The sequence below is a fragment of the Melospiza melodia genome, chromosome 26 (genome assembly GCF_035770615.1).
Source record: "Melospiza melodia melodia isolate bMelMel2 chromosome 26, bMelMel2.pri, whole genome shotgun sequence".
NCBI lineage: Eukaryota > Metazoa > Chordata > Aves > Passeriformes > Passerellidae > Melospiza > Melospiza melodia.
The window spans coordinates 1,209,251-1,232,916 of NC_086219.1; the positions used below are offsets into that span (position 1 = coordinate 1,209,251).

At 43.0% G+C, this 23,666-nt stretch overlaps 1 protein-coding gene and 1 long non-coding RNA gene across 11 annotated transcripts in view; one reads left to right on the forward strand and one right to left on the reverse strand.

The window, feature by feature from the left end:
- Positions 1-517: 517 nt before the first annotated feature.
- Positions 518-23,666, forward strand: part of KIF1B (kinesin family member 1B) — a 77,604-nt gene continuing 54,455 nt past the window's right edge. For 5 of the 10 annotated variants that reach the window (XM_063176937.1, XM_063176938.1, XM_063176931.1 and 2 more), the window contains exons 1-9: positions 519-761; positions 5,734-5,915; positions 19,268-19,344; positions 20,439-20,618; positions 20,971-21,036; positions 21,812-21,990; positions 22,666-22,777; positions 22,904-22,981; positions 23,149-23,214. In XM_063176937.1, coding sequence (XP_063033007.1) covers positions 5,810-5,915; positions 19,268-19,344; positions 20,439-20,618; positions 20,971-21,036; positions 21,812-21,990; positions 22,666-22,777; positions 22,904-22,981; positions 23,149-23,214 — 864 coding nt within the window. In that variant the 5' untranslated portion in view covers positions 519-761; positions 5,734-5,809. Of the gene's footprint in view, positions 762-5,733; positions 5,916-19,267; positions 19,345-20,438; positions 20,619-20,970; positions 21,037-21,811; positions 21,991-22,665; positions 22,778-22,903; positions 22,982-23,148; positions 23,215-23,666 lie in introns of all 10 variants that reach the window. The other 5 variants (XM_063176930.1, XM_063176933.1, XM_063176932.1 and 2 more) reach the window with 2 other exon arrangements.
- Positions 15,922-17,321, reverse strand: LOC134429693 (uncharacterized). The gene is made up of 2 exons (XR_010030635.1): positions 17,098-17,321; positions 15,922-16,046 (listed from the first exon to the last, which is right to left on the reverse strand). It is a non-coding gene; the product is annotated as an uncharacterized LOC134429693 (long non-coding RNA).

Consider the following 23,666-nt stretch of genomic DNA (forward strand, 5'->3'; position numbering starts at 1 on the left):
CGCACAGCCGCGGTGTCCCAGCCGGTTTTATCCCGTTTTCCCGCACAGCCGCGGTGTCCCAGCCGGTTTTATCCCGTTTTCCCGCACAGCCGCGGTGTCCCAGCCGGTTTTATCTCGCTTGCCCACACAGCGCGCAGACCCCGCGCTCCGGGCCCACCGCCCCTCACGGCCCGCGGCGCGCACGGACACAGCGCGGCGGGCGGTGCTGCGGCCCCGCTCCCGATAGGTTCCGAGGGCGCAGACGTGATTTGCATCGAGGGTTCTGATTGGCTGGAGCGGGCGAGGGGCCGCCTCCCCGCGCCCCCGCTGCGCGGCGGAGGTCTCGGTTCGGAGGGCGGTGCCGCTGCGGCCGGGCACCGACAGGCGGCGCTGGCGGCTGTGATTGACAGGGCGGGGGCGGGCACTCGCGGGCTCTGCGGAGCGCCATTGGCGGGCCGTGCCGAGGGGGCGGGGCTGCGCGCGGTGATTGGCGGAGCGGGGCGCTCCCCCCGAGCTCCGGGCGCTCCCCCCGCGCTCCGGCAGTGCGGGAGCGGCGCTGGGGCGAGCGCGGCGCCCGTTCCTCCCGGCCGGCCTCGCTCTCCTCCCTCCCCTTCTCCCCTCCCTCCGTTCCCTCCCTCGCCCTTCCCGCTCCGTTCCCGGCAGCGGGGAGGTCTCCAGGCCTCGGTGGAGGCGGCGATGGGGATGGCCGGGTTTTTGTCGCTGCGCTGCCCCGCCGGCTGCTGACGCCGCACCGCCCGCGTCCCGCGGACACCCCGCGCCAGGTGAGGGGGCGCTGAGGGGGCTGCGCTGAGGGGGCCGCGCTGGCGGGGCCGGAGCGGGGCGGGGGTGGGGGGCTGATGCCGTAATGCGGAGGGGGAGGCGGCGATGCTGCCGTGCGCATCTGAGGGGCCCCGCGAAGGGCTGAGGCCGGGAGCGGGGGGGGATGGACGGACGGATGGGTGGATGGATGGATGGATGCATAGCACTGGATACCTTGGAGCTGTCAGGGCAGCGGCGCAAGGGCGTGGGGCCCCGCTCGGCCTTGCCATCTGCCCGATGCCATCTCCTCGTCCCCCGGGACGCTTCCCTCCCTCCCTTCCCTTTCTTCCTTCCCTTCCTCTCTCTCCTTCCTTTTTCCTGGGGCGGCCGCTCCCCCGCTTTCCCATGGGCTGGATGCCGCGTTCCGCCGCCCTGCTCCCCTCTGCGGCTCGGATGGGGCGGGGGCGGCAGCGCCGGCCCGGGAGGCGGTGCGGGGTGCGGCAGCGGCTCCCGGCTCGGCCCGGCCCGGCCCGGCTCGGCTCGGCGCGGCCCGGGCAGCCATGTTGGCACGGTGAGCCGGCAGTGCCCGTGCCCGGGCGGGGGGCGGCGGAGCGGGCCCGGCGCTGGGGCCGCCGCCGCAATGGGGGCAGCGCCCGCGCTGGAGAACCCGCCAGCGGCAGATGATGAATTTATGTCTGCCTTCCGGAATGTAAATACGTTCATACCAAATTCTCAATTCTAAACGATATTTCTGTTCGCTTCCAGCTCCTTCTGAGCTCAGTTCTTTTTGCTGTTGCACAATCCAGTGTTGGTAAATAGCCATGTGTGCATGTGATCGGGTTTCAGTGCCCCGCCAAGTTCTGCAGCACTGTTCGATCTGGCATCTCCACCTGGTCCAGATATAGCAGAGCGTGTGTGTGAGTTCAGCTGAGGGATCACACTGTCAGCACTGCCCGAGCTTCATGCGGCACCTAAAATTGGCTCTGCTGGGGCCCCTTGTTCAGATACGCCTGCTGCCCCAAGCAGCTGTTTTGCCAACTTTCCGTGTGCTAATCTCTGTCCTTGTTTTATTTCTTCAGAGCTCTTGCACCGATTAAGTTACAAGCCATTTTTTTGTTTCAAAGTTAGCACATTCTGTGATATGCAGCTATGACACAGTTATCTGGTGTATGACTGGTTCTCTTAAATAAAAAGTGATTCTTCTTTGTTTGTGATATGTGGTGGGTTTGGGTGGATTTTTTGTTGAATGCAGAGATATAGATTTTGGACATTGTTTTGTAACCACTTCGAGTTTGCTGCAGACTTCTCTGCATGTATAAATAATAATTTGAATCTAAATCCCTGCTCTGCTTATAACTTTACTTAAATAAACAGCAATGTGTTTTTGTTTTGACATTGCATAAAAACTGGCTTGCCAAAACTTTCAGATACATCCAAGTATTCAAGTCTTAATGTTTATTCAGATATTTTTGGGAAAGCCCAGATCTAGTTGAGCCTGTGAAGGGTGATTCATCAACACAATTGGGTTTGTCAGCTTGAATACCAGTAAACAGACAAGATATTTACATGATTTCTTTTAATGACACCTTTTAATATTAAAATCGCACTGTAGGACTTACAGAGTGAGTGTCTTTAGTTTCAAATAGGTGTAAAACTAGGATGTAGGATTTGCTTTTTGCTGATGAAGATCACTAAACAACTCAAATGTCATGTACCACCTGTTTTGGAGCCAGTGGTAGATCACCTCAGAGACACACACGCAGTTCCCTCCTTGGTTCATGACTGGATTCTTGCAGGCTGAACGTTAAAAGAGACACAGCTAGTAGATTCCTTCCAAAACATCAGGGAGATGATTCATTCTAGCATGGATGGCAGCCTCCAAGCCTATAATGAACATTAAAAAAAAGTCATCTTTTAAGAATATTGTTCTTCTAAATCTGTACCACAAACTGGATTGCATATTTTGGTTTTCTCTTTTCAAGTTATGTTTCCACTCTGTAGTCAGCATTTTGTAGTAGTAGGAAGTGGTACTACTGGTAAATGTGAGCCCTGAAAAACCAGTTGCAGTCTATTATCTGTGATGCTGTGTAACTTGGGGCTCATTTTGCCTCATTTTACCATTCTGTGTGATGAGGGAAATGCTACTTTTATAAATTGCTATGACCAGTTAAGATAACTGGTAAGTGGAAAAGCCCCTCAAACCCCCAACAGCTTAAATGTATGGAAAGCTTGGCAAATTATATTGGTTTTGGTCAACTTTCTTACTAATGAAAATTAAATCCTGCACAGTGAATTGATATTTAAAACATCTGAAATCCATGTGCAAATATGAGTAGGTGTTTTGCTTACTTCAGCTATGAAAAATAGCAGAGTTGAGAACAAAAGAGATTTAAAATTATACCACATTTAATTTTCCGTCAGCACAGAAGTTAGGGTTGGGAAAAATTGGTAACTGCAGAAGTCCAGCAGGTAAATTTTCATGTTGCAGGTGATTTTGTGATCTGCTGTTTGAGAATCTCTTCACAATTGTGTTTCAAACAAGTCTGTCATTTAGCTAGTGCATATGGAGTCTCTGGAAATGTGATTTTCGTGCTTTCTTGTTGTGCATATGATGTTAAGAGGTACATATATATATATATATATAAAAGTAGATGATTCTTTCATCCCACCCTCTGTTTGTCAGCTTCCCAGATATATCTGCAGAAATGAATGCAGTGTTCTGAGAGGTGTTTTTATGAAAACATCAGAAAAAAATTCTTTGTGGTACTCCACAGTAAGAAGGGAAGATAAGCCCCCTACATTTCATAAACAGTATTCTAAGAACACACGGGACAGAGTAAATTGTGTCACTGTGAACTTGACAAAAAGTGGACGTTTTGCACCTGACAGATTGTTAAAGAGTGTTTCATAAAGAGGCTGCTGCGTGGCCGTGCACAGTGACATTGCTGTTTCCAGCAGCGGTGTCAGGTCAGTTGAGTAATAGCTGTGGGTTGTGTTGGGATTAGCCTGTCACTTGGCTGTGCTGGGAGGGCTCGGGAAAGGTGCAAGGGGCCGGGGAGGGAGGGAGAGCCAAAGCCACGGGCTGCATTCTGGGGGCAGAAGTCGGTAACAAAGCTCTGTGTTTGATACTTTGTTCCACACAAAAGCAAGCGCCTCTGTGCAGGAGGGAGAGGAGCAGTCTGTAGAACGCCCCAGAACATCGTGTGAATTCATTCCCAGTACTTTTCTGCTCTATTCTATGTTCAGGATTTTAGTGAAGCTTTTTAAAATTCCATACTGACCCCGAGCTGGTGGTGTGGCTGTGTCATTAATCATTGTTCAACCAGTTTGCTGTACCAATGACATTGAGATTCAGTTGGCTTGCTCCTAAAGACATTCTTCTAGTCTGATGAGATACCTCAGGTACCTTTGAAAATAAGGAATACTTTAAATTGCTTCTACTTGGGGGAGTAATTTAATTTCTGCCTTCACCATGTGATGGCATTAATGAAGTTTTGCACTTTTATTAAAGACTTCTTGTACTGTGGGAAAATGTGTCATAACTTGAATTAAGCATGTATAAGTACTTTTACCAGGTGTGGAACTTACTTTAGAGCTGAAATGCTTCTGCTTTAGACCTGCTAGTAATTTTTGTACTTCTGTGATCACAACCCTGAAATGAGCACTTCACCAGATCCGTGCTGTGTTGATAACCAGAGAGGATGTCAGGAATCCTGGGTGCATGGCTGAGCAGAGTTGAGTTCTGCCCAGGGTAAGTCAGGTTCCAGATAGAAATGCCTGCATCGAGTCAGACCAAGGATCAGTCCAGCTCTGCATCCTCCCTTCAGCAGTGGCCATAGCAGATATTTAGGATATAAGGATAAATCACACATAAATAATGTTTTCTCACTATAGTCATCCATGTTCTGTATGTCTGCCATGGAACCTTTCCTAGCCAAGGGTAGGGGCTTTTTAGTAGGATTTAATCTTTGAATCTTGTTGCTTTTTGGGGCTGTTAGACTCAGTACTGACTGTGTTCTGTGGCAGGAAGCTGGACTGCTCAGTAGTGGGCTGACTGAAAACCTTTCTCTAATGGAAAAGGCTGGTTGACACCAATACAAACAAACCAATCTTTTGTAAACCTGCATTCCAGCACTGTCTCAGACATGCCTTGAAGTTTGGATAGTGGGTGTCAGGGATAGTTCCCTCCAACAAAAGTGCTCCATCATTTAGGTGTGATAGGATTTGAACAAGTATTTTGATAGTGGAGATGAATTTAATGGTGGGCATTTGCCTGAACATAGATAGTAATATTTACCCTGAAGGTAACAATTCTTGATTCGTCCTCTTCCTTACAGTGTGTCCTTTAATCAGCAGATACACAAGTAGTTGATGAGTTGTTATTTCCTTCCAGGAGAGGACTTTCCCAGGACTGCAAGGGCTTCTTTAAGGGTACACCTTTTTCTCTGGAGTAATATCTATTGAAAGTCAGTGTGCTGTGGCCCATGACACTTGAGTTAGTTTTAATATTATTGCTAAAACATTGTGGCAGCAAGGATTGGCAGTGTGAGAGCCTGGGTATGGGGTACATGGTCATTGCCTCATGATGAAATTTAAGTAGCTGTGTCTTTACTGCTAAAATTATCTTTGTTAGGTTAAGCCTAACACATGTTGTAACCAGATATTTATTTTGGTATTGGCATCCTTACTTTCTGGAAGAAAACCAAGTATTGGTTTTCTTCCAGAAAAGAAATGTATGAAATTGTATGAAAACCAAATATTTGTACACTTCAAAAGAACTGCTTCAGGTGACAGAAACTTTTGACTAGGGAGACAGTGAACAGGTGCTGATAAATGTATTTCCAGTTCTGGCTTTGAAGTGACACCTTTTGGGGGTAAGGGAGGGTGATCTGCAAAGCAGAAATTGCATTTATGAAGTAACTTTGAACCTTGCTAATTTTATCAACATCGTGAACACAATAGCTGTAAATAACTAAATGATATTTTTCTCCTTAGAAAACAGCAACAGGAAGGATAACTTGAAAGGCTCTTGATCACTTTCCATTCCTTGAGTGTGCTGCCAGCAGCCAGGATGTCGGGGGCTTCAGTGAAGGTGGCTGTTCGTGTCCGGCCCTTCAACTCCCGCGAAACCAGCAAGGAGTCCAAATGTATCATCCAGATGCAAGGCAATTCCACCAGTAAGTGTAATTTAATCTTGTAAGGGAGTCTTTCTCTGTTCCCAAACTAAAATATTTGACTTAAATATTTTCTTCTGTCAGACTGAGAACTGTATCTTTGTATCATCTAGAATTAATCTTTTAGTTATTCTGCTTTTCGAAGGCTGTCATTACAAACTAGATTATCTCTGAATGTGACTAGAAAGTCTAAATCACAGATATCTTGATTTTTATGGAGTTGTTCATGGTGTTTGCTTCTGCTGATTTGAAAATTCTACAGAAGGATTGGAATACAAAAGTGAAAACCTTTTTGTGACTTCAATGTTTGGGAACATCATGTGGGTAGACAGATAGAGGGATACATTGCACACCACCACATGATAACTGTGAGAGTATAGGTTCTGCTTGCATCTGGTGCTTTGGTTTTTGGTGTGCTTATTCTGCACTGTGTGCTTTTGGTTAAGAACATCATTTGGGTGAGAAAGCTGAGATGAAAAGGGTATCAAGTTTTATGTTTCCAGAGCAGATGTCTAAACGACAGCAAAATAACAGACTACGTAGAATCATCTTCTTTTCTAACCAATTAGAAGGGTTAAGCTTCCTATATAATTGTTGTGAGTGTAATTTGGAGAACACTGTTCTGTGGGAAACTGTGTGTGGGCACACCTTTTTTGGTTGTTGGGTTGGTTGTTTTTCATACTTGAGGTCAAGGCAGTATTGACAGCACTTGAGGGAGTGTCGCTCCTCATCTGCAGGCCAACAGCTCTGCCCGTAAACTGCTCTTCATGGGGCACTTTTTCATTTTTAGGTAATCAAGTAGAGCCATCTTGTCTGCAGCTGAAGAAAGCAGCACTCCAAGAGCACTGAGTTATTTTGCTGTCTGATTACTTGAGTGTTTACTCATGCCTGTTAACACAAAGGAGGTTTCATACAGGCCTCTCCCTTTTTTTTTAGCCAAGGTTGTACGTCAGCCTGCTTGTGCTTCTGCAATGGAATTTAAATCCTGGTTGTGGTCACTGAAATTATATAGTGTTTATGGTTTCATTGGAAGAGAGGTGTCATAGAGAAGAGAGCTTGTTTTTAGTGCAGAAAGTTCTTATCTTTAGACCTTATGTGCAATACTACCCAAAGGAGCTTTTTTGTGATTGGATTTCAAAACTTCCATTTAAGGTAGGGGTGGGAGGGGTTTGAAGTCATCTCATGTAGAACAGGTGCTTGTATCCCATCATTGAATGCAGTGTAGAATGCAAGAACTGTAAACTTCATTAGAGGACATTTGTTATGGAAATGCCAGCAAGCTCTGGGCTCCAGCAGCACCACTGGGAACCTCTGTAACAGCTTTTTTTGCTGCAGTCATCACAGCAGTCATTTTAGGTGTTTAAGGTGTTTGAATTGCAGGAGCCTGTGGAAGCACCTTGTTTGTGGCACAGCAGTCAGTGTCTGGCAGATTGTTTGGCTGAGCTGCAGCTGTGGCCTGGGCCAGACACTGGTTCTGTTTCTGAACACTAGAGCTGCACTACAGTGAGTCTCCAACAAACTGCATCAGCCTTCCAGAGGAGAAAAATACTTCAGATATATCTAATTGGAAATGTCTTCACAGAAATGACTTCTTTTGCCATGTTTTATACTCTGAAGTGCTCTAATGTGCAGCCTTGTATTTGGATGCTGTGGCTCTGGTCAGGCTGGTGACGTGACAGATGGTCAGGTTTAAGTCATGGAGACATTACAGACTGTGGAAAGGAATCATCCCTTGTGACAGTTAAACATTGTTACATTCTGTGGGATATTTTTTCCCTGTATTTCCCTCTTAGAGCAGAAATACAAGAAAGCAGTGGACAGAGGAGTAGTTTGAACAGAAGAGGATTGTATAATAAAGGATATGAATAAGGCATTGTTTGGTGGGGGAAAAAACCAGCAGAAATCTTCTCTCCAAAGAATCTTCCTAACCAAGTTGTCCAGCACACATAACTTCCATCTGAAATTCCTTAGCTGGTGTGCTTTTAGGTTATGTGTTAGATCTGGGGGGCATAACTGCTGTTCTGCCAAAGATTCTTTCATTTTCATGATGCTTGGATTTTTGCACCCTCACAGTTACATTATTGAACTCCTCATTATTAAGGTCTGAACTTGCTGACTAAAAGCTGAGCGCATGAAGTGAAATTAGTGTATCTGAGACTCATATCTGATGCAGCAATTTGAAAAGAAAGGGAATTTAGTAGTAATTCTAGACTAAGGAGTTCCTGCTTCACACTTTCAGATGTGCCAGTGAAGTGATCAAGGTCTAGATATCTTGCCTCTGAGAAGGTTATTTTTTCACTTGTGCACTGATCAAGTTGACAGGAGGCAAACCTGAGAGGATGGTGATACACTGAGTAGTGACTATTTTAAGCCTCCAAGGCAGTTAAAGTTCCCTTATCTCGGAATTAAAGCCTAATGGACTGTCGTGACACCGGATTGATGAGACAGTGTGAAGTCTGATAGCTAAGAAGGGATTTTGACAGTTACTTGAACTTTAATTCTGTATGTATTGATTGACCAAGCTATTCTGCAAATCCTGCATTTAAACTTTGTCCAAGTCTGAGTTTTGTAAATGTATTGGCAGAGACTACTGCATTACAGTGAAACTGAGGCAAAGTGCTCAGGATTGTGTTAAGGAAAACTGTGCAAAGATACAGATAATAAAGAGTATGACAGGTGTACTTTATAAATAAATAATTTTAGATGAATGTGTGAAAAAGGAGTGTTTTTTGACATACATAATGAAGTAGTTTCTTGAAGTCAGAATGCCACCAGGATTGTTGCCTGACATGCTGCCCTTTTTGTTGGACAGTTTTTGTGTGAATTTGGCTGTTTATGGCTTTGGGGATTGCCTGTCATTCACAGGGTGCTTGCCAGCAAAGCAAAACGTCCCTCTGGGTTAGAAAGCTTATGCTCAATTTTGTTGCACAGTTCTTTGCCTTAGAAGCAAAACAACATAATTTGCTTGTGCACTCCTGCAGAATTTACTTGTTACCCTATCTGGCTTTAATGTCATTTCCTCCTAGGAGATCAAGACCTTTAATCCAGATCCACAGTAGGTCTGTTTCTATCATTTTTCACTGTTTAAAAATGACAATGCAGCCGAATACAGTTCTAGGTATGCCTTAATCTCAGAAAAAGAGAATTTGTACGAAGATCTTTAACCCATAATATTAAGGACACTTACTGTGAGTAATTAGGACTTATGTTTTTCTTCTGGAAGGATGCAAAATATGGAAATTTTGAAATCAATACTTGAACATATTTTTTGTTTGGTTTTTTTTCTGCTCTGCTATTATGCATTTTGCACTTAAATTGTCAGTCTTTGTCTTAAATGCACGTTTCAAAACTGAGGTTGTGCAGTTGAGCTGCAGTCACGTGTGCTGAGTGCATGAAGGGGCTGCAATCTGGCAGAAGGCCAGTGCTGCTCAGATCATACCTATTTGCAGATGGGATCCATTTGAATGATACTGCCAGGAGTTCTTCAGTGGACAGGGGAGAAGGGGGGTAGGGGAAGAGAAGGTAATGGAAGAATCTTAGAGACAGGACACGGCAGGAGCTGTAAAATTCTGCTATTTATGTTAACTTGGGAATGCAAAATACTTTCCAAAGAAGAGGTAATGCCACCATCAAATTAGGAATTAAAAAACTCCATCAAAACAGTAACTGAGTGGGATTCATTTCAGAAAAGGCCTTCTTTATAAATAATTATAACTTAGAAATCATCCTAAGAAACATAAACTTTGTTTTCAAAAGCACCTGCTAAGCAAGTGAATTCAGTTGGCTGAAAGGATGCTTTCATTTGGAGTTCTTATCTGAAGAGTACATTCTTTAAATTACTGAATAGGTGGCTTGTCATGTCCAAACTCAAAGTGGCTTTTTGAAATTAATAATTAAAGTATAGGTCATGGTTTTCTGCATATCTTGATTGAATAAGTTTTCTCTTTAATTCCTGCTTTTTCCAGTTTTTTTTTTTCAGAAAGGATCACACCAATGCATCTTGCCCACAATGTATTAATTACTTATTCCTGTCCAGTTAATTTATGACAGTTTTTGTACTGAGTGGGAAAAAGATTCTGCAGTGTAATACATGAAAGCTGAGCTATAGATCTAAGAGTGTTTTGTGTGTCAGTAGTTCTTGTGCTCATTCTTGTACAGGCTTTTCAAACATAACAAATATAAACAACCTTGGCAGCTGCTGCCTTGGGTTATTGAGCTGAAAAAAGAAGCTGTTCTGTGCCTAAAGACTCCCTGAGCATTGTGCTTTTTCTGGTTTAGCTTTTGTTTGTTTGAGGGATTTTTTGTTTTGGTTTGGTTTTTTGGTTGGTTGGTTTGTTTGTTTTGCATCTTTTTTGGTGGAAGTGATTTGATAATCTGGCCTGTAAATGCTTGTAAATAATGCATAAATAAAAACGAATGAAATTGAAGCAGAGATTCAAGCCACAAGACAGCATTGAGGTACTAAACACTAGCAAAGAGCCCAGCAGGCTTTTTCTTTAAAAAATCTAAATATGTGTGTAAAGCATGAAACAAATAAAACAAGGAAGTAAGGAAGTACCCTACTTGGAATATGTCTGTGCAATTAATTGTGCACTAGATGAATGAAAATAGGGTTTAGCATCTTGTACGTGCAAGTGACAGAGCAAACCAAAGTTCTCAAAGTACAGCTCATCTGTGATTCTTGTGTGAAGGACCCCAGTGCAAAGGTGCCCCTGCACAGCCCAGGTTAGCTTGGAAGGGCTGAGTGCACCTGGATCCTCCCATGGCACTGAAAATTACCTGTGGGGATTTTAGCTCAGCAATAGTTCTGTGTTTCAGTAATGCTGGCAGGTTCCTCTGTGGCTGCTGAAGGTATTGGATGTTTAATAAAAATAGGCCTAGTGGAGTGGTCCCATCTGCCAGTGACAATAATCCCATCTGCTGCTGTGGACATATGTCAGCTTCTCATCCAGGCATCCTTGGCATCACAAAACCTTGGTAAGACATTCTGGAGTTAATTTGGAGAGGTTGTAGGGGAAAAAAGTGTATTTCTTCTAATTGTTTTGTTGTTTAGGGTTTTTTTTTTTCTCCCTAAGGTGTATAAACTTCAGACCTAGACTTAAGTGTTTAAATTAAAAACAAAAAACAACCCAAAAAACCTAATACAGAAACATCTAATTTTAATTTCTCCTTTTTTTTGGCTTTTTCTTTCCTTTTCTTCTTTTCTTTTAAGATATGTGCTGCTTTATGCAGTTGTTCTGGGGCAAATTAGAAATGGGTGGGAAAGCAGGACTGAACTTTAAAGGCTTTTGATTTATTGCATATTTGCCTACATTACTAGTACTTGAAATGTAATACAAAAGTCAAAACTATTGAAAGGTTCATAGTATAAGGTAACCTCATCAATAATTCACCTGTCTCTTTTATTGATATACTTTTGACTCTCAATCTCTTATGAAAACAATTTTAGACATCTCAAAAAATAAGCATATTGCCTTTCTGATGCCTTGTGCCTACCAAAAAGCATTGGTTCTTAAAGCATACAGCCTGGTGTTCTTGGTTTGCTTGTTTGGTTTATTTTTCTCCTAAGTGTTTCTAGTGTTTTCTACTGGTATCTTTCGTGATGAGGCTGTCTTGGGCAAATAAACAGCATTGCAGGAATGTCACTTCACCCCTTGCCTGGTTTCTCTGGTCTGTAAATCCCTGTTAGTGGTGCAAGCTAGATGAATGCTTGTCAATATGGAAATACTGCCCTGTGTTCATGGTGGGTGTGTTATCAAACCAGGCTGTTTGTGGGGAGATAGATGGTGTCACATGGAGGATGCCTGAATCCTCTTGTGGTTGAGGTTTGAAAGACAAGTCCAAGAGGTCACAATAGCAGAGGTTACCCAAACTCTTCTGATGACTGTCCTCTTACCAAGATGAGCATTAGAGTTCTCTGTGTTTTGGGGCATTAGGGATTTCTGTGTCCACAAGTCTGTCTTAGTCACTGTCTCTGAATGCCCTGCAGTATTGACAGCTCATATGTTTTGTACATGCCTGGAATATTTCTTTGGAGAAGAAATAAAAATGTGGATTTTTTTTGGTGCTTGATTTTCCTTCTAAAGCCTTTCTCATGATTGAATAAAAATAGCTTGAAGTGTTAATTCTGCACTGTTAAAAAAATGTAGAGGATGACTTTGGGGAGCTGGGGGAAGATGAACATTTAATCATCTTTAAATGCTAGAGATGCAAATGCTGGTTCTGGAGTGAGACTGTGGGATGATGACTAGGGTGTTCCAGCTGATGTTAAATGCAGTTAGACTACATTATGTTATGAAGGTGGTATGGAACCATAGCAGAGGGGTATTACTAATAAACCCTGAGTAGTTTCTGTCAGTGGTGATTCTCCATGTGGAATGCTTCCCCTTCAGAATTAGTGCTCACTGACACAGAACTAGGCCTCCAGAGGGGATTCTTTTTATCCAATGCTTAAATAAACTGCCACATTTTAGTATGCAAGTAGAAGTAAAGAGAATGTAAATTGTTAATAAGAAATACTTTAAGAATTGGATATTTTAATTCACTACACAAATTCTTCCAGAGACATGCACTGTTAAGAACTGACCAAACTGACTTAAGTAGTGGGCTGAAAAAGACCTGGCTCCCCAAGATTCCAGTGCTCCGTGGTGTTCTCTCAGTGTGTTGCTGCCATGTGTCTGAAGGTCAGAATGGTCTTAGGAGAGGCCCAGTTTGGCTCTTGGTGATGTCAAGTCAGAGAAGTGAAGGGAGATACTGTTTTTCCTGCCTTGAGGCAGAAACCATGAGCCCAGAACTGAGCTGGAGCACTGGCCCAGCCCCACACACAGCCCTGACACGCTGCCTGTGCTCTGGGACATTCCCAGGTAACCCATTGGCCGTGCAGGTCCGGGAATGGCTCTGGGTGAGCTCTTCAGCCAGGGAGAGCAGTCTGCTTCGGCTGCCTCCTGCTGCTGCAGAGCCTGCTGGCGTGCTGTTCTCCAAGAACACCAGCTGGAGAGCTGTATTTATAGCTCGTGGATCTGTGAGAGCAGCTGAGGATGAGAGCGGCTTTCCAGCAGCTTCTGTGAGGAGCGGGGCCTTGCCCTGGTGCTGCCGAGCCCGACTCCCTCCCCCAGCCAACCTTTCTCCCAGTGCACGGCTGAAATTCCTCAGCGGGGAGAGAATCCGCTTGAATTCCAAATGAGCTGTTCTTAGCTTCTGCTTGGTTTCCTTCCCTTTTAATGATTTGAAAAATGCAAACAATGCTTTGAAAAGCAAGCACTGCTTCATGAGCTGGAAGTGTCCATTTCCCTTCATTTATCTCTTATAATAACAGCCCTGAAAGTCTGTCTTATAAAAGCACTATGGCCATAGATCTGATTGCAGCGTTTGCCTAGGAAAGAAGCCTGTATTAAACGTGTCTTTGTGGTGTTATTCACGTTCCAGCAAATAATGCCTGCTCCACCCTGCTCTCTGTAAGGAACATGTTCCCATTGTTGTCATTCTAGTCTACAGATGGTGCAGATATATTTTCCAGACCCATGTTTTTTAAGAGACTCTGTATTTAATGTTAATTTGGTCTTGTGGAATCAATTCTGAAAGCCCCAGATTTTTTTCATTGGATAAATTGTTTATTCAATCATAATGAAACTACTGCTTATATTGATCCAAATAGAGCTAGAAGAAGGCATAGAAATGATTTTGTATTTTTCTTCCATAAGTTGCCCCTTCCAAAGTTCTGTCGAGACCAGAATGATTTTTGAAAATGTCTGCCTATTCCTTTACTAATGGTTAAGGAAAGCAAAAGTGAAGACACTGCTTTTCTTGCTAGCTGTTATCTCTGAGTGGTGGCATTTGGTAGGAATGTGTGCTTGAGGTAGAATAATGCTGCCACAGGGAGAATTGTTGATGCTGGTGTGAAGCCTCTCTTGGTGAGAAGAAACCTAATGTTATTTCATATGTAGAAATGAAAGAGGTTTTGTGCCCTCAGCATTGCCTGTTATGGTAGCAATATGGGCATGGCAGATGTTACTGACAAAGCAGGCTGTGTTGCACAGATCTGGGAAGGTCGGTTTTTCCAGTTCCATACTCGACTTTCGTCATAATTGGGTTTCATTTCTGATGAGGAATTGTTTGTTTTTAAAACCCCTCAGTATGTCTGTCCCTTCACCCCCCTTGCCAGCACAGCCTGTGTCCCAGCTAATCCCAGGATGAAGCACAGGTTAATTCTGGCTGCTGGTGTTTATCTGAAGGGCAGCTGCAGGCAGGCAGCTCTGTGGAGCACCCACGGTGGGTGACTAATGCCAGGCATGGCACGGAGCCCTGCACGGTGACTCGGGCTCTGGGCTCTGGGCTCTGGCACAGGCGGGGCAACCCTCTGGCGTGACTTTAAATGCAGGGAGGGCAAGAGAATAATTTCAGCTCTTGCCTCTCGAGTGCTCTGCGCTCTGTCTCGCTGTCTCCCTGTTCCAAGAGCTTATTAGGAGGAGCTGTGTGTGCTGGGCATCCCCAGATACTGAAGTGCAGATCATTTCTGATCTGATGAATCTGTGACATGCTGAGGAGCAGCACTGACTGGGATGACAGCAGAGCAGGCTTGGATTGCAAATTCAGTGTCATAATCTGATACGAGTTTGGAGAGGTTAAGAAGCACTTCTAGTCATTCTTTGTGCCTGCAAAAATATTTATGTGACTGAGTAGATGGGAATGGAATGAGGGGGCTGATCTTGGCTAAGTTTCCTTGCTTTTGTGGATTTTTTTTCTCCCCTTTGTAGGCTTCCCACTGTCTGTTTACTTGGTTAGTTTTAAGGGAGACTGGAAGTGTAAGTCCAGAAATGAAGGCTCGAAGTGGGAATGTGTTTGTGTGTGTTCAGAAAGGAGTGAGAAGACAGAATGCTGCTTCCAGCTGAAAATACCCTAGGAAGATTTTAACTTTGCATCAGCTCTCAGCTGTGCTCCACACTCTGGTTATAACTGTAAAACAAAGTGCATATTTGACCTGAGCTTTTTGAATTTCAGCTTCAGAAATGAAAACTGGATTATAAAGCAAAAGATTTGGATGTCCAAAATGACAATAGGAATGCAATATAATACATGCTATGAAATATATGGGTACTATTTCAATAGTGGTCTTTCAAGTATTGCTACAGTGTTTGCTAAAAAACTAGGGATGAATTTGAGCTCATAGATTTGAAAGGTTGAAAGTAGATGTTATTTTTGTGCTAGCTGATGAAGCAGATGGTGGATGGTATATAAAATGTTAATTAAGGAACAAGTGGGATGGACTGTGGAAATAAAAATGCCAAAAGATGAAGTTGCCTGTTTAAGTAAGGGTATGTTAAAATCCAGATGTTTTGTTGAGATTGGTCTGTTACTTTTGGCAGAGCACACCTGAAAGTATAATTCTTTCATTTATTGTGCTCCTTCTTTCTCCTTTTCTTCCTCTGTACTGCTCTACTATGTACTTGTCCTTTACTAGGCCCAATCAGTATTTGGGTCTTGTATAATACTCCAGAAAAGGAGATTATTTGGTGTGAAGAAATTTCTTTTAAAACTGTGTGTTTCTTTACCTTTTGGTCAGTGAGAATAGAAAATGTTTGTTGTGACAGGTATCGAAAAGTCCACCAAACTTAAACAGCTAAGCAGCTACAAAGAATTGTTTAAATTGCTTGAGCTCCAGAGAATATGTGAATTACTCCTGCCTAGAGGAACTTTGGATGGTGTGAAGCAGCTCAGCTTGGCTCACTGTACAGCTGTAAGGGGAAGCTAAGCTTTTAAAATGCAGGCTGTGTCTCTGGGTGGGTACGGTGATGGGTACCAAATCAGCTGCTTCACGTGGGCACTGCTGCAGAGCTGTGTTCACACAGATTTATTTATCTCAATTTATGACGTGTAATTACTTTATTTGTGTACAAAGGTAGAAAACAGATCTATTAAGGAGAAGCTTATTATTCAAAATTTCCAGAAATTCATTATTCAAGTAAAGAAAAGTAATAATATGGGCATTTATCTCTCTCAACCAAACCAATGATTTGTAGAAAATATTTTAATCCCATGAACATTGTCTTGCCTTTTTTTGGCCCTCCATTCCAAAGGTAAATGATGGGCATTAACTGCCGCTGTAGTTGCTGCTTTGATCCCAGAAGGTTTCAGGCCCTGCAGCAGAGAAATGTTATCCTCAGATTGTTCCATCCTTCTCACCTCGGGGTTCCAGGTGTGACCTCTTTCAGTAGCAGTGGTGTGGCAGACAGTGGCTCTGTGAATTATCCCTTCCAGTGTCTCTCTGGTGCAGAAAGCTGAGCTTGTGGAAAGCTAGGAGATACCCCATGAGCTAATAAATTGGCTCTTGGTGAAGCAAGGGGCCTGAAAGAGGGATTTGCTCAGAAACTGGCTAACTCCAGCGTTCAGAGCTGCTCCGGTGCCATGCTGCTGGTAATTATAGCTGCAGCACAAAGCAGCAGTGTCAGTTTGCAAACAGAAGAGTTAATTGCCACATTGGACCTTTGAAATAGCAGATAAACAAATTTATTCTGTAAGATAAAAAGACTATTAATGCGTTCCTGCTGTGATCGTCTGCCTTATTGCCTTTCTCATTTCCTGAGGCTCTGTAATTAAACCATTAGTGTGTGGACCGTGTGGTGAGGCTGCTGTGGGGAGAGGAGATAGATGACGACCTATTTCATGATTCACTAAGATAATTCATCTTGGCCTTGCATGGTTTCAAAACCAAACAGAGTAACTGAAAAGCTGTTAGTATTCTTGTGGATATTGGAGATGCTGAGAACAGTCCTCTTTCTGTTTTAATTGTATTTGTTTCCGTGGTCAGCAGAAAATACAGCAGGTTGAGAAGCATGGTACATAAAATCAGTGTTGCCAACTCAGTCTAATTTATGCATCCCCATTTCTTTTTTCCCAGTTTGGCGCATGAACTTTTAGAATAAAGCTTACCTGTACTAGAGGCAGGCTTTTAATTTCTTCAGAAATATCCATTAACTTGCTTTAAAAGTAGCTACATTTCTTGGGTTTTCTTGTCCCTCTGAAGATGATGCCTGGTGCAATAGCTAACTTCAAGTGAAGTCAGTTATTTCTGTTTGAATTCCTGGTTTCTTAGCTGTCTCATCATCTTCCAGGTGTTTTAATCACATCATTGCCTGCCTGGTTTGAAACCTAGACTACATCAGACATCATTAATGCTGGCAGCACCCACCTGCTGATCCGTGCCCCAAATGAAGAGGGTTTCAGTCCAGCTGAAATCCATTGAGATTGTAGTCTTCGATTTTCTCATCCAGTCAGCTCTGCTGGATTCATTTGTAGACTGAGAATTGTGAAAATGGAGGATGCAGCCTGTGTGCAAGAAACAGAAATAGGGATGAACTGACTTCAGGCTGAGAGCAAAGGCTGTGTCTGGATCCCAGTGGCAAGGGGCAGCCTGCAGAGTTCCTGGCAGCTGGGAGGTTTTCTCTGACCCTTTCCTGCTGCTGTGGAAGGTTTTGGCCAGGCAGCTGCATTCCCAACCTCTGACAGAGCTGCTCTCTTGCACATTAAACTCCTTTTCCTGATACACTTCTCCAGATATGCTTTGCAAAAGCATCCATCCTAAAAAGTGATTTTCAAAGTAGTGAGCTGGACATGGAAGTCAGTGTGAAGGGCTGAGGAAGTCTGTTGAAGAAAACAACAATAATAATAACAACAGTGGTTTAAAAAGAGAAAAAACTGGAGCTGAATGGAATGACTTGCATAAATCACAGAGCCTGAACTTTACTTTTCTCCAATGTGGTGGATCAAATTTAGGCTGGAGCAAGAAAGGGGAACTAATGGTGAGTTTGTAGTGCCTTTTCAGACACTAAAGTGGAGATTCTATTATTTGTACTACTTTTTTGAGTAGGGACTTCCAGATCCAAGGCATTACATCTCCCTTACCTTTTGGAGCTTTGATATTAAATTTTTAAATGAGAAATTGTTGAGTTGTAGCAGTGTGGAATGCCCTGCAAGGAGAGAACTAATTTAAGTTTGGGGCAGGGAGTTGTCCTTGGGGTTTGTTTTTTGTTCTCTTTAGGACTGGTGGAATAGTTAGAGTGGAGCTGTTCAGGCAAAGCTGGTAAGGGCAGGCTAAAGCCATGGATGATTGCTTAGGTTACAGTTTGTTCTGTGTTGATGCCTGTGTTGCTATACAAAGCCACAAGCATTTTTGGCAATTTGATACTGTGCTGGTGCATATAATTCATTGGCTTTGCATGTCTGTCGGGTTTTTAAAGGCAAGAATGTCAGCACAAGGTGCATCCAAGTGAAATGGAGTTGGCCAGGAGAAGTAGAGTAGCAACTGTTGCTATTTGCAATCCAGCCAGTGATCTTTTCTCCACACTGTCATTTTGGACAACAGCCCTGCTCAGGAGCACAGCATCTGGGAGAGGAATGATTTGATTTTAATGGGGATTCTGTAACCACATTTTCAGAGATTTCAGTGAAACAAGATGCTAAGTTCATGTTTGAAATGGTAAGAGCTGTGGCTGATATAATTTTTATTAATCACAGAACGAAAGAGAGAAGCCCCAGTCTCCCAAAACATAAACTGACTGGAGGAATATGTGAGAAAAAAGCATCTTCTTTCTAGGATGTCTGGTATCAGGATGTAAATCATCCCCAGGAAGACTGCTGACACCTTTATATAGCTTATTTCCTTGTGGACTTTATTTGCATACATCACAGTTAGTGTCTCACTCCCAGGGGCAAATTGTTGCTTTAGGTGCAGGGGCAGATGTGTAAATCCAGGGTGGTTTATCTAATTCCCTCAGGACTGTGCTTTTATGCAGTCCTACTTACAGAGATTACAGAGATGTTGAGCACAGCTGCTGGAAATAATATATTGAAGTATTTCCACCACTGTAGTATGGAAAAGAAGGAAGCAGTAGAGATTCACTTCTGCTACAAGGGCTGTGCTTATAAATTACCCTCCTTGGAATACAGAAACTACAGGCATTGTGTGTGCCACTGCAGTGAGAGCTGCATCCATTGTGTATTGCTCCCCTGCAGGCAAAGGTTATACCAAGCAGTTTTGTTGCTGGGAAGGAAAAAAACCCTCAAGTACTAAACCCACCAACCTAAAGGTATCTGGAAAAGCCTTTGTTGATTGTGTGGCATGTACAGAATTCTGTTAAGCAACAGCATATTTCTCCTAGGAATTTTTTTCTTGTCTTATTTAAAATGAGTCCTACAGAAATAATAGTATTAGGAAGCAGTGAGTCTGTTACTACAGTCTTCCTACTCGTATGCCATGTGGCAGCTTTGAATACTCAGATTCACAGTGTGTGGGTCAGTCAGTTTATTAAATATGCTCCTACGTGTCACGTTAGCTAAGAGTTTGAATTTTATTCCTGTAGGTATTATCAACCCAAAGAATCCTAAGGAAGCACCAAAGTCCTTCAGCTTTGACTACTCTTACTGGTCCCACACATCGGTAAGTGCTTTTACAAGACAGCCTGGTTGTGTTGTTGTTTGGTTTGATTCAACATTCTCTTCTGATCATGAACCCCTGTCAGATGTTTCTGCAGTCTTTCTCACCCACATTCAGGTTAAAAGCTTGTCATTGTATGTTGTGTTTCCCTGTTTGGGTGAGAGCAGAAAGCCAAAACAACTTGTACATATTTGAAAGATTACTGAAAATATTCTCCAACAATGCTCTGTTCTAAATATTTCAAGGATACAGGTGTGCCACGGTAATTCATTTTTCCTCTTGGACAAATGACAGTTGCTCGAGGCCTTACAGTTCAAGGGGATACATGGTCTGGGTTTTGTTGGCACGTGTGGAAAAGGCAGCACAGTGACCCACGTTTCCAATAGCTGCAAAAGCAATAAATTCTCATCCAGCTCCTGTGCCCCACCCTTCTGTGAGTCGGTGCTAAGCTCTCAGTGACTTCCAGTAATTGTTCTCCAGCAGTACTGTGTTGTTCTGCCACCTCCTCCTCCCCTGCCTTGTTTTCTAAAAGATATACAAAGAAGGGATAATGCATTTCTCTAAGATTAATTTCAGTAACTTAGATGGTGAAATAAGATTTAATATTTCTGAGCAAATTTGAGGTCAATGAGACTGTTTTCACAATAAAATACTCGCCTCTCTTACTGAGTTTTTCAGAGCAGCCGTGAAAGTTGATTATAGCCCAGTCACAGGAACATTATGAACAGAATGCATGAAAACTAGCAGATAAGCAGCATCAAGGAACAGAAGAGCTCTGATAAAATCTTAATCCCGACGTTAGAATGTTAGCACATCTAAATTTGTCCTGATTTCAGGAGCAGGTAATGTTAAAATACAACGTTTCAGGAAGCAAGAGAATGCTAGATTAAGAATAAGATACACCCACAAACAATGCAGTGACATTGTCATTGTTGTTCTTCTCCATCTTGTTCTGCCTTGGGAAAAACCTGTGTGTAAAAATGGCCTAATTTACCTCTTCCTAAGGGATTGACCCCCAAGATAAAACCAGTTGCTTTTTGAAATCTTACTCAATTGATAGGGAAGTCTGTATTGATGCTGTTTTGGTGTCTTTCCAGCCTGAAGATCCCTGCTTTGCATCTCAGAGCCGTGTGTACAATGATATTGGGAAGGAGATGCTCCAGCATGCCTTTGAGGGCTACAACGTGTGCATCTTTGCCTATGGCCAGACTGGAGCTGGCAAATCCTACACCATGATGGGCAAGCAGGAGGAGAGCCAAGCAGGCATCATTCCCCAGGTAGGAGTGAGCCCAGAAAGGGAATCTGGTTTTTATGGCACCTTCAGACACACACTTGTGTTTTGTATTGCAGTAAGAGTTAACAGAACTGAAGCTTACTGCTAATGTTACAGTGCAGAATAATGATACTGCTGAAACCTAGAGCACTTGTTGAGATACTGGACAAAATAAAGTTGATAGTGATGTAGGACTGAGATGAATTATCTTCCAGTGAGGCTGTGTGTGGTGGATGCATTAGGCTGATTTTTTTTCACTGCCCTCATTCTAAAGCCGTTTCCATGACATGTCCTGATAGTTACTTGTTACTTCTCAGTAAAGACTCATTTCTGACTAGGGCTTAATTTCTTTCCAGCTGTGTGAAGAGCTGTTTGAGAAAATCAATGACAACAGCAATGAGGAAATGTCATATTCTGTAGAGGTGAGTGTGGTGAGGGATCAAAGAATGTCTGTATGCTGGACATCAAACTGAGCTTAGGTGCTGGGTTATTGATGATGCACCAAGATGCTTATTTCTGATTAGTTTGGGGGTTTTATTTTTATTTTTTAAGGCTTTTTGTCTTTTCTCTTTTGAGACAAATGTAAAAACCTTTCTGTGACTCCTTTTTTACCTTCAACAGAAAACCAGTGTTCCTTTACCTGTGTAGTAATCCTGAAAAAAATGATGGGCTGAAAAATTTAAAGATGCATTTACAGATGGTTTTATTTTACTAATAGCTGGAAGACTGCATGTTTGTTGTCAAATACTATAGCCATGATTTTTAAAATCAAAAGTTGCTTCTGCAGACAAGAAAGATGAACTTTTTTTTTCTTTCCTAAGTTTGCTTTGGTGGTTCATGAGACATTCCTTGGAAGCAGACTCCTTTTACCATCTGTCTTGTTTGATGCCTGTGCTGTGTCATATTAAAGCTGTTAAGGTGATTGTGGACTCCAGTGTATAATTTTTCATTACACACCAGCGTTTTCTGAAATGGTTGAAGAATCTATACATGGATGCAGGGCCAGCAGCTTATGTTAGAGGTGTGATGTAGGAGAATTTTGATTCTTGCCTTTGCCAGTGTTTAGGCTGTTAAATGACCCGAGACACCCTTAGCTTTCCTGTGGTGGGCTGGGGGAATTTCTACTGCTGGCACTCTGAAATGCTGTGGAGGAGACCTTCAGAAATACTGAATTGTCTGTGAAAATTCTGTTTCCAGGTGAGTTACATGGAGATTTACTGTGAGAGAGTCAGAGACTTGTTGAACCCGAAGAACAAAGGGAATTTGCGGGTGAGAGAACATCCTCTCCTTGGACCCTACGTGGAAGATCTGTCCAAGTTAGCAGTCACATCTTACACAGACATTGCAGACCTCATGGATGCTGGGAACAAAGCCAGGTTAGTGATGGGAGTGTGTTATATATTCTTAGCAGTATTATGCATTAGCACTTTAAAAAAACCTCTTGTAAGTGAGGAGTATTACTGAAATATGCACTGATCAATGCTGTTAAAAGCTGAAATTGCTTTGTGTGCTGAACTAGTCCTGCCAATCGATGTGTAGATATTTAAAGATTGCAAGGACTTGAGATAAAGTCTAAATAATTATCTGGCATTTACTTCTGCTTTTGCTATGTACTTTGTCACTGTCCTTGTTTAAAAACTTATGTGAATAGTCTCCTCTTTTCTCAGTTCAGGTGGTCAGGACTAAAGTTGGCATTCCAGCTTCAGTTTCTGGTTCATTATTAGTTGTTTCCATGCAAGCTCTTGGCTTCATTCAACAATGTGTGAGAAGGACTCACATAAATGCTGCTCAAGTATTCTTGGGGGTTTGCATGTAAGATGGACTACTGACTACACAGACTGAGAAAGCTCTGTCTGAACTGTGATGAAGATGGGAGTAATTCAGGAGTGAAAAAATGAAAGGGTTTGGGAATGATGCTAGGTGTGGCTGAGTCTTGGTTACAGGGCAGCACATCACCTGTGCAGCCTCTTGCTCTCATTCCTCTGCAGCTGCATTCAGCCCTGCAGGTAATTGTCCTTTTTTAAGCATGCTCGTATCTGTTCATATTTTAGGACTGTGGCAGCCACCAACATGAATGAAACCAGCAGCCGCTCTCATGCTGTGTTTACAATTGTCTTTACTCAGAAGAAACATGACACAGAAACTGACCTTTCCACAGAGAAGGTGTGTTACAGATAAGTGACTTTCTGACTGTTTTTCACTGATCTTCCCTGCAGTGACTTTGTAGTTCTGTCCTTGCTCTGGTTCACCAAGACCTCATTCTCCTGTTCATGTGCTTTCTGTGTTCAGGTCAGCAAGATCAGCCTGGTGGATCTGGCTGGGAGTGAGCGAGCTGACTCCACCGGTGCCAAGGGAACGCGGTTAAAGGTGCGGGGCTGCGGAGGGTGCTGGGGAGGCACGGGCATCACAGGAGTCCTTGCTGGACAAATAATAAGTTATAACTGTGGGAGAAATAGTTGCAAACCTGAAGATCTGAAGAGATTCATGGTGGAAGAGTTTTCATTACTATATAATACTGGTTTCTCTTTTCCCAGGAAGGAGCAAATATCAACAAGTCTCTCACAACTCTGGGCAAAGTTATTTCAGCATTGGCTGAAGTGGTAAGTAGAGCCTTTCCTTCCCTGCAACCACCTTTGCATAGCTGGTCAAATGGAAACTGTAAAATCCGTGGAGCACAGCAGAATCATTTGCTGTTCTTGGCCTTGCATTCTCAGCCCTATTAGCTGTGTGTATTTTGATAGATGAATAGAGTTGATACTATTCTGTGGGTGTCACACAGGCTGTCAACAGATGGAAGCATTGGTTTGTTTAACTGTGAAGAAGCCTTGCAGAAGAAGCCTGTGTTTATGTAGAAGACTTATTCACATAGCAAGATTTTAGACCTTCAGTGCAGTGCAGTAATTTTATTTTTATTTGAAAGAATAATTGTAGAAAACTTAACTGCAGCTTTGTTGATAAAATTTGTAGAAATATAAGTGCAATAACTTGATTCACTGGCTTTCTTTGCAATGGCAAGATTTAATAATGTCTTAAGTGAGCATATATTGATCCA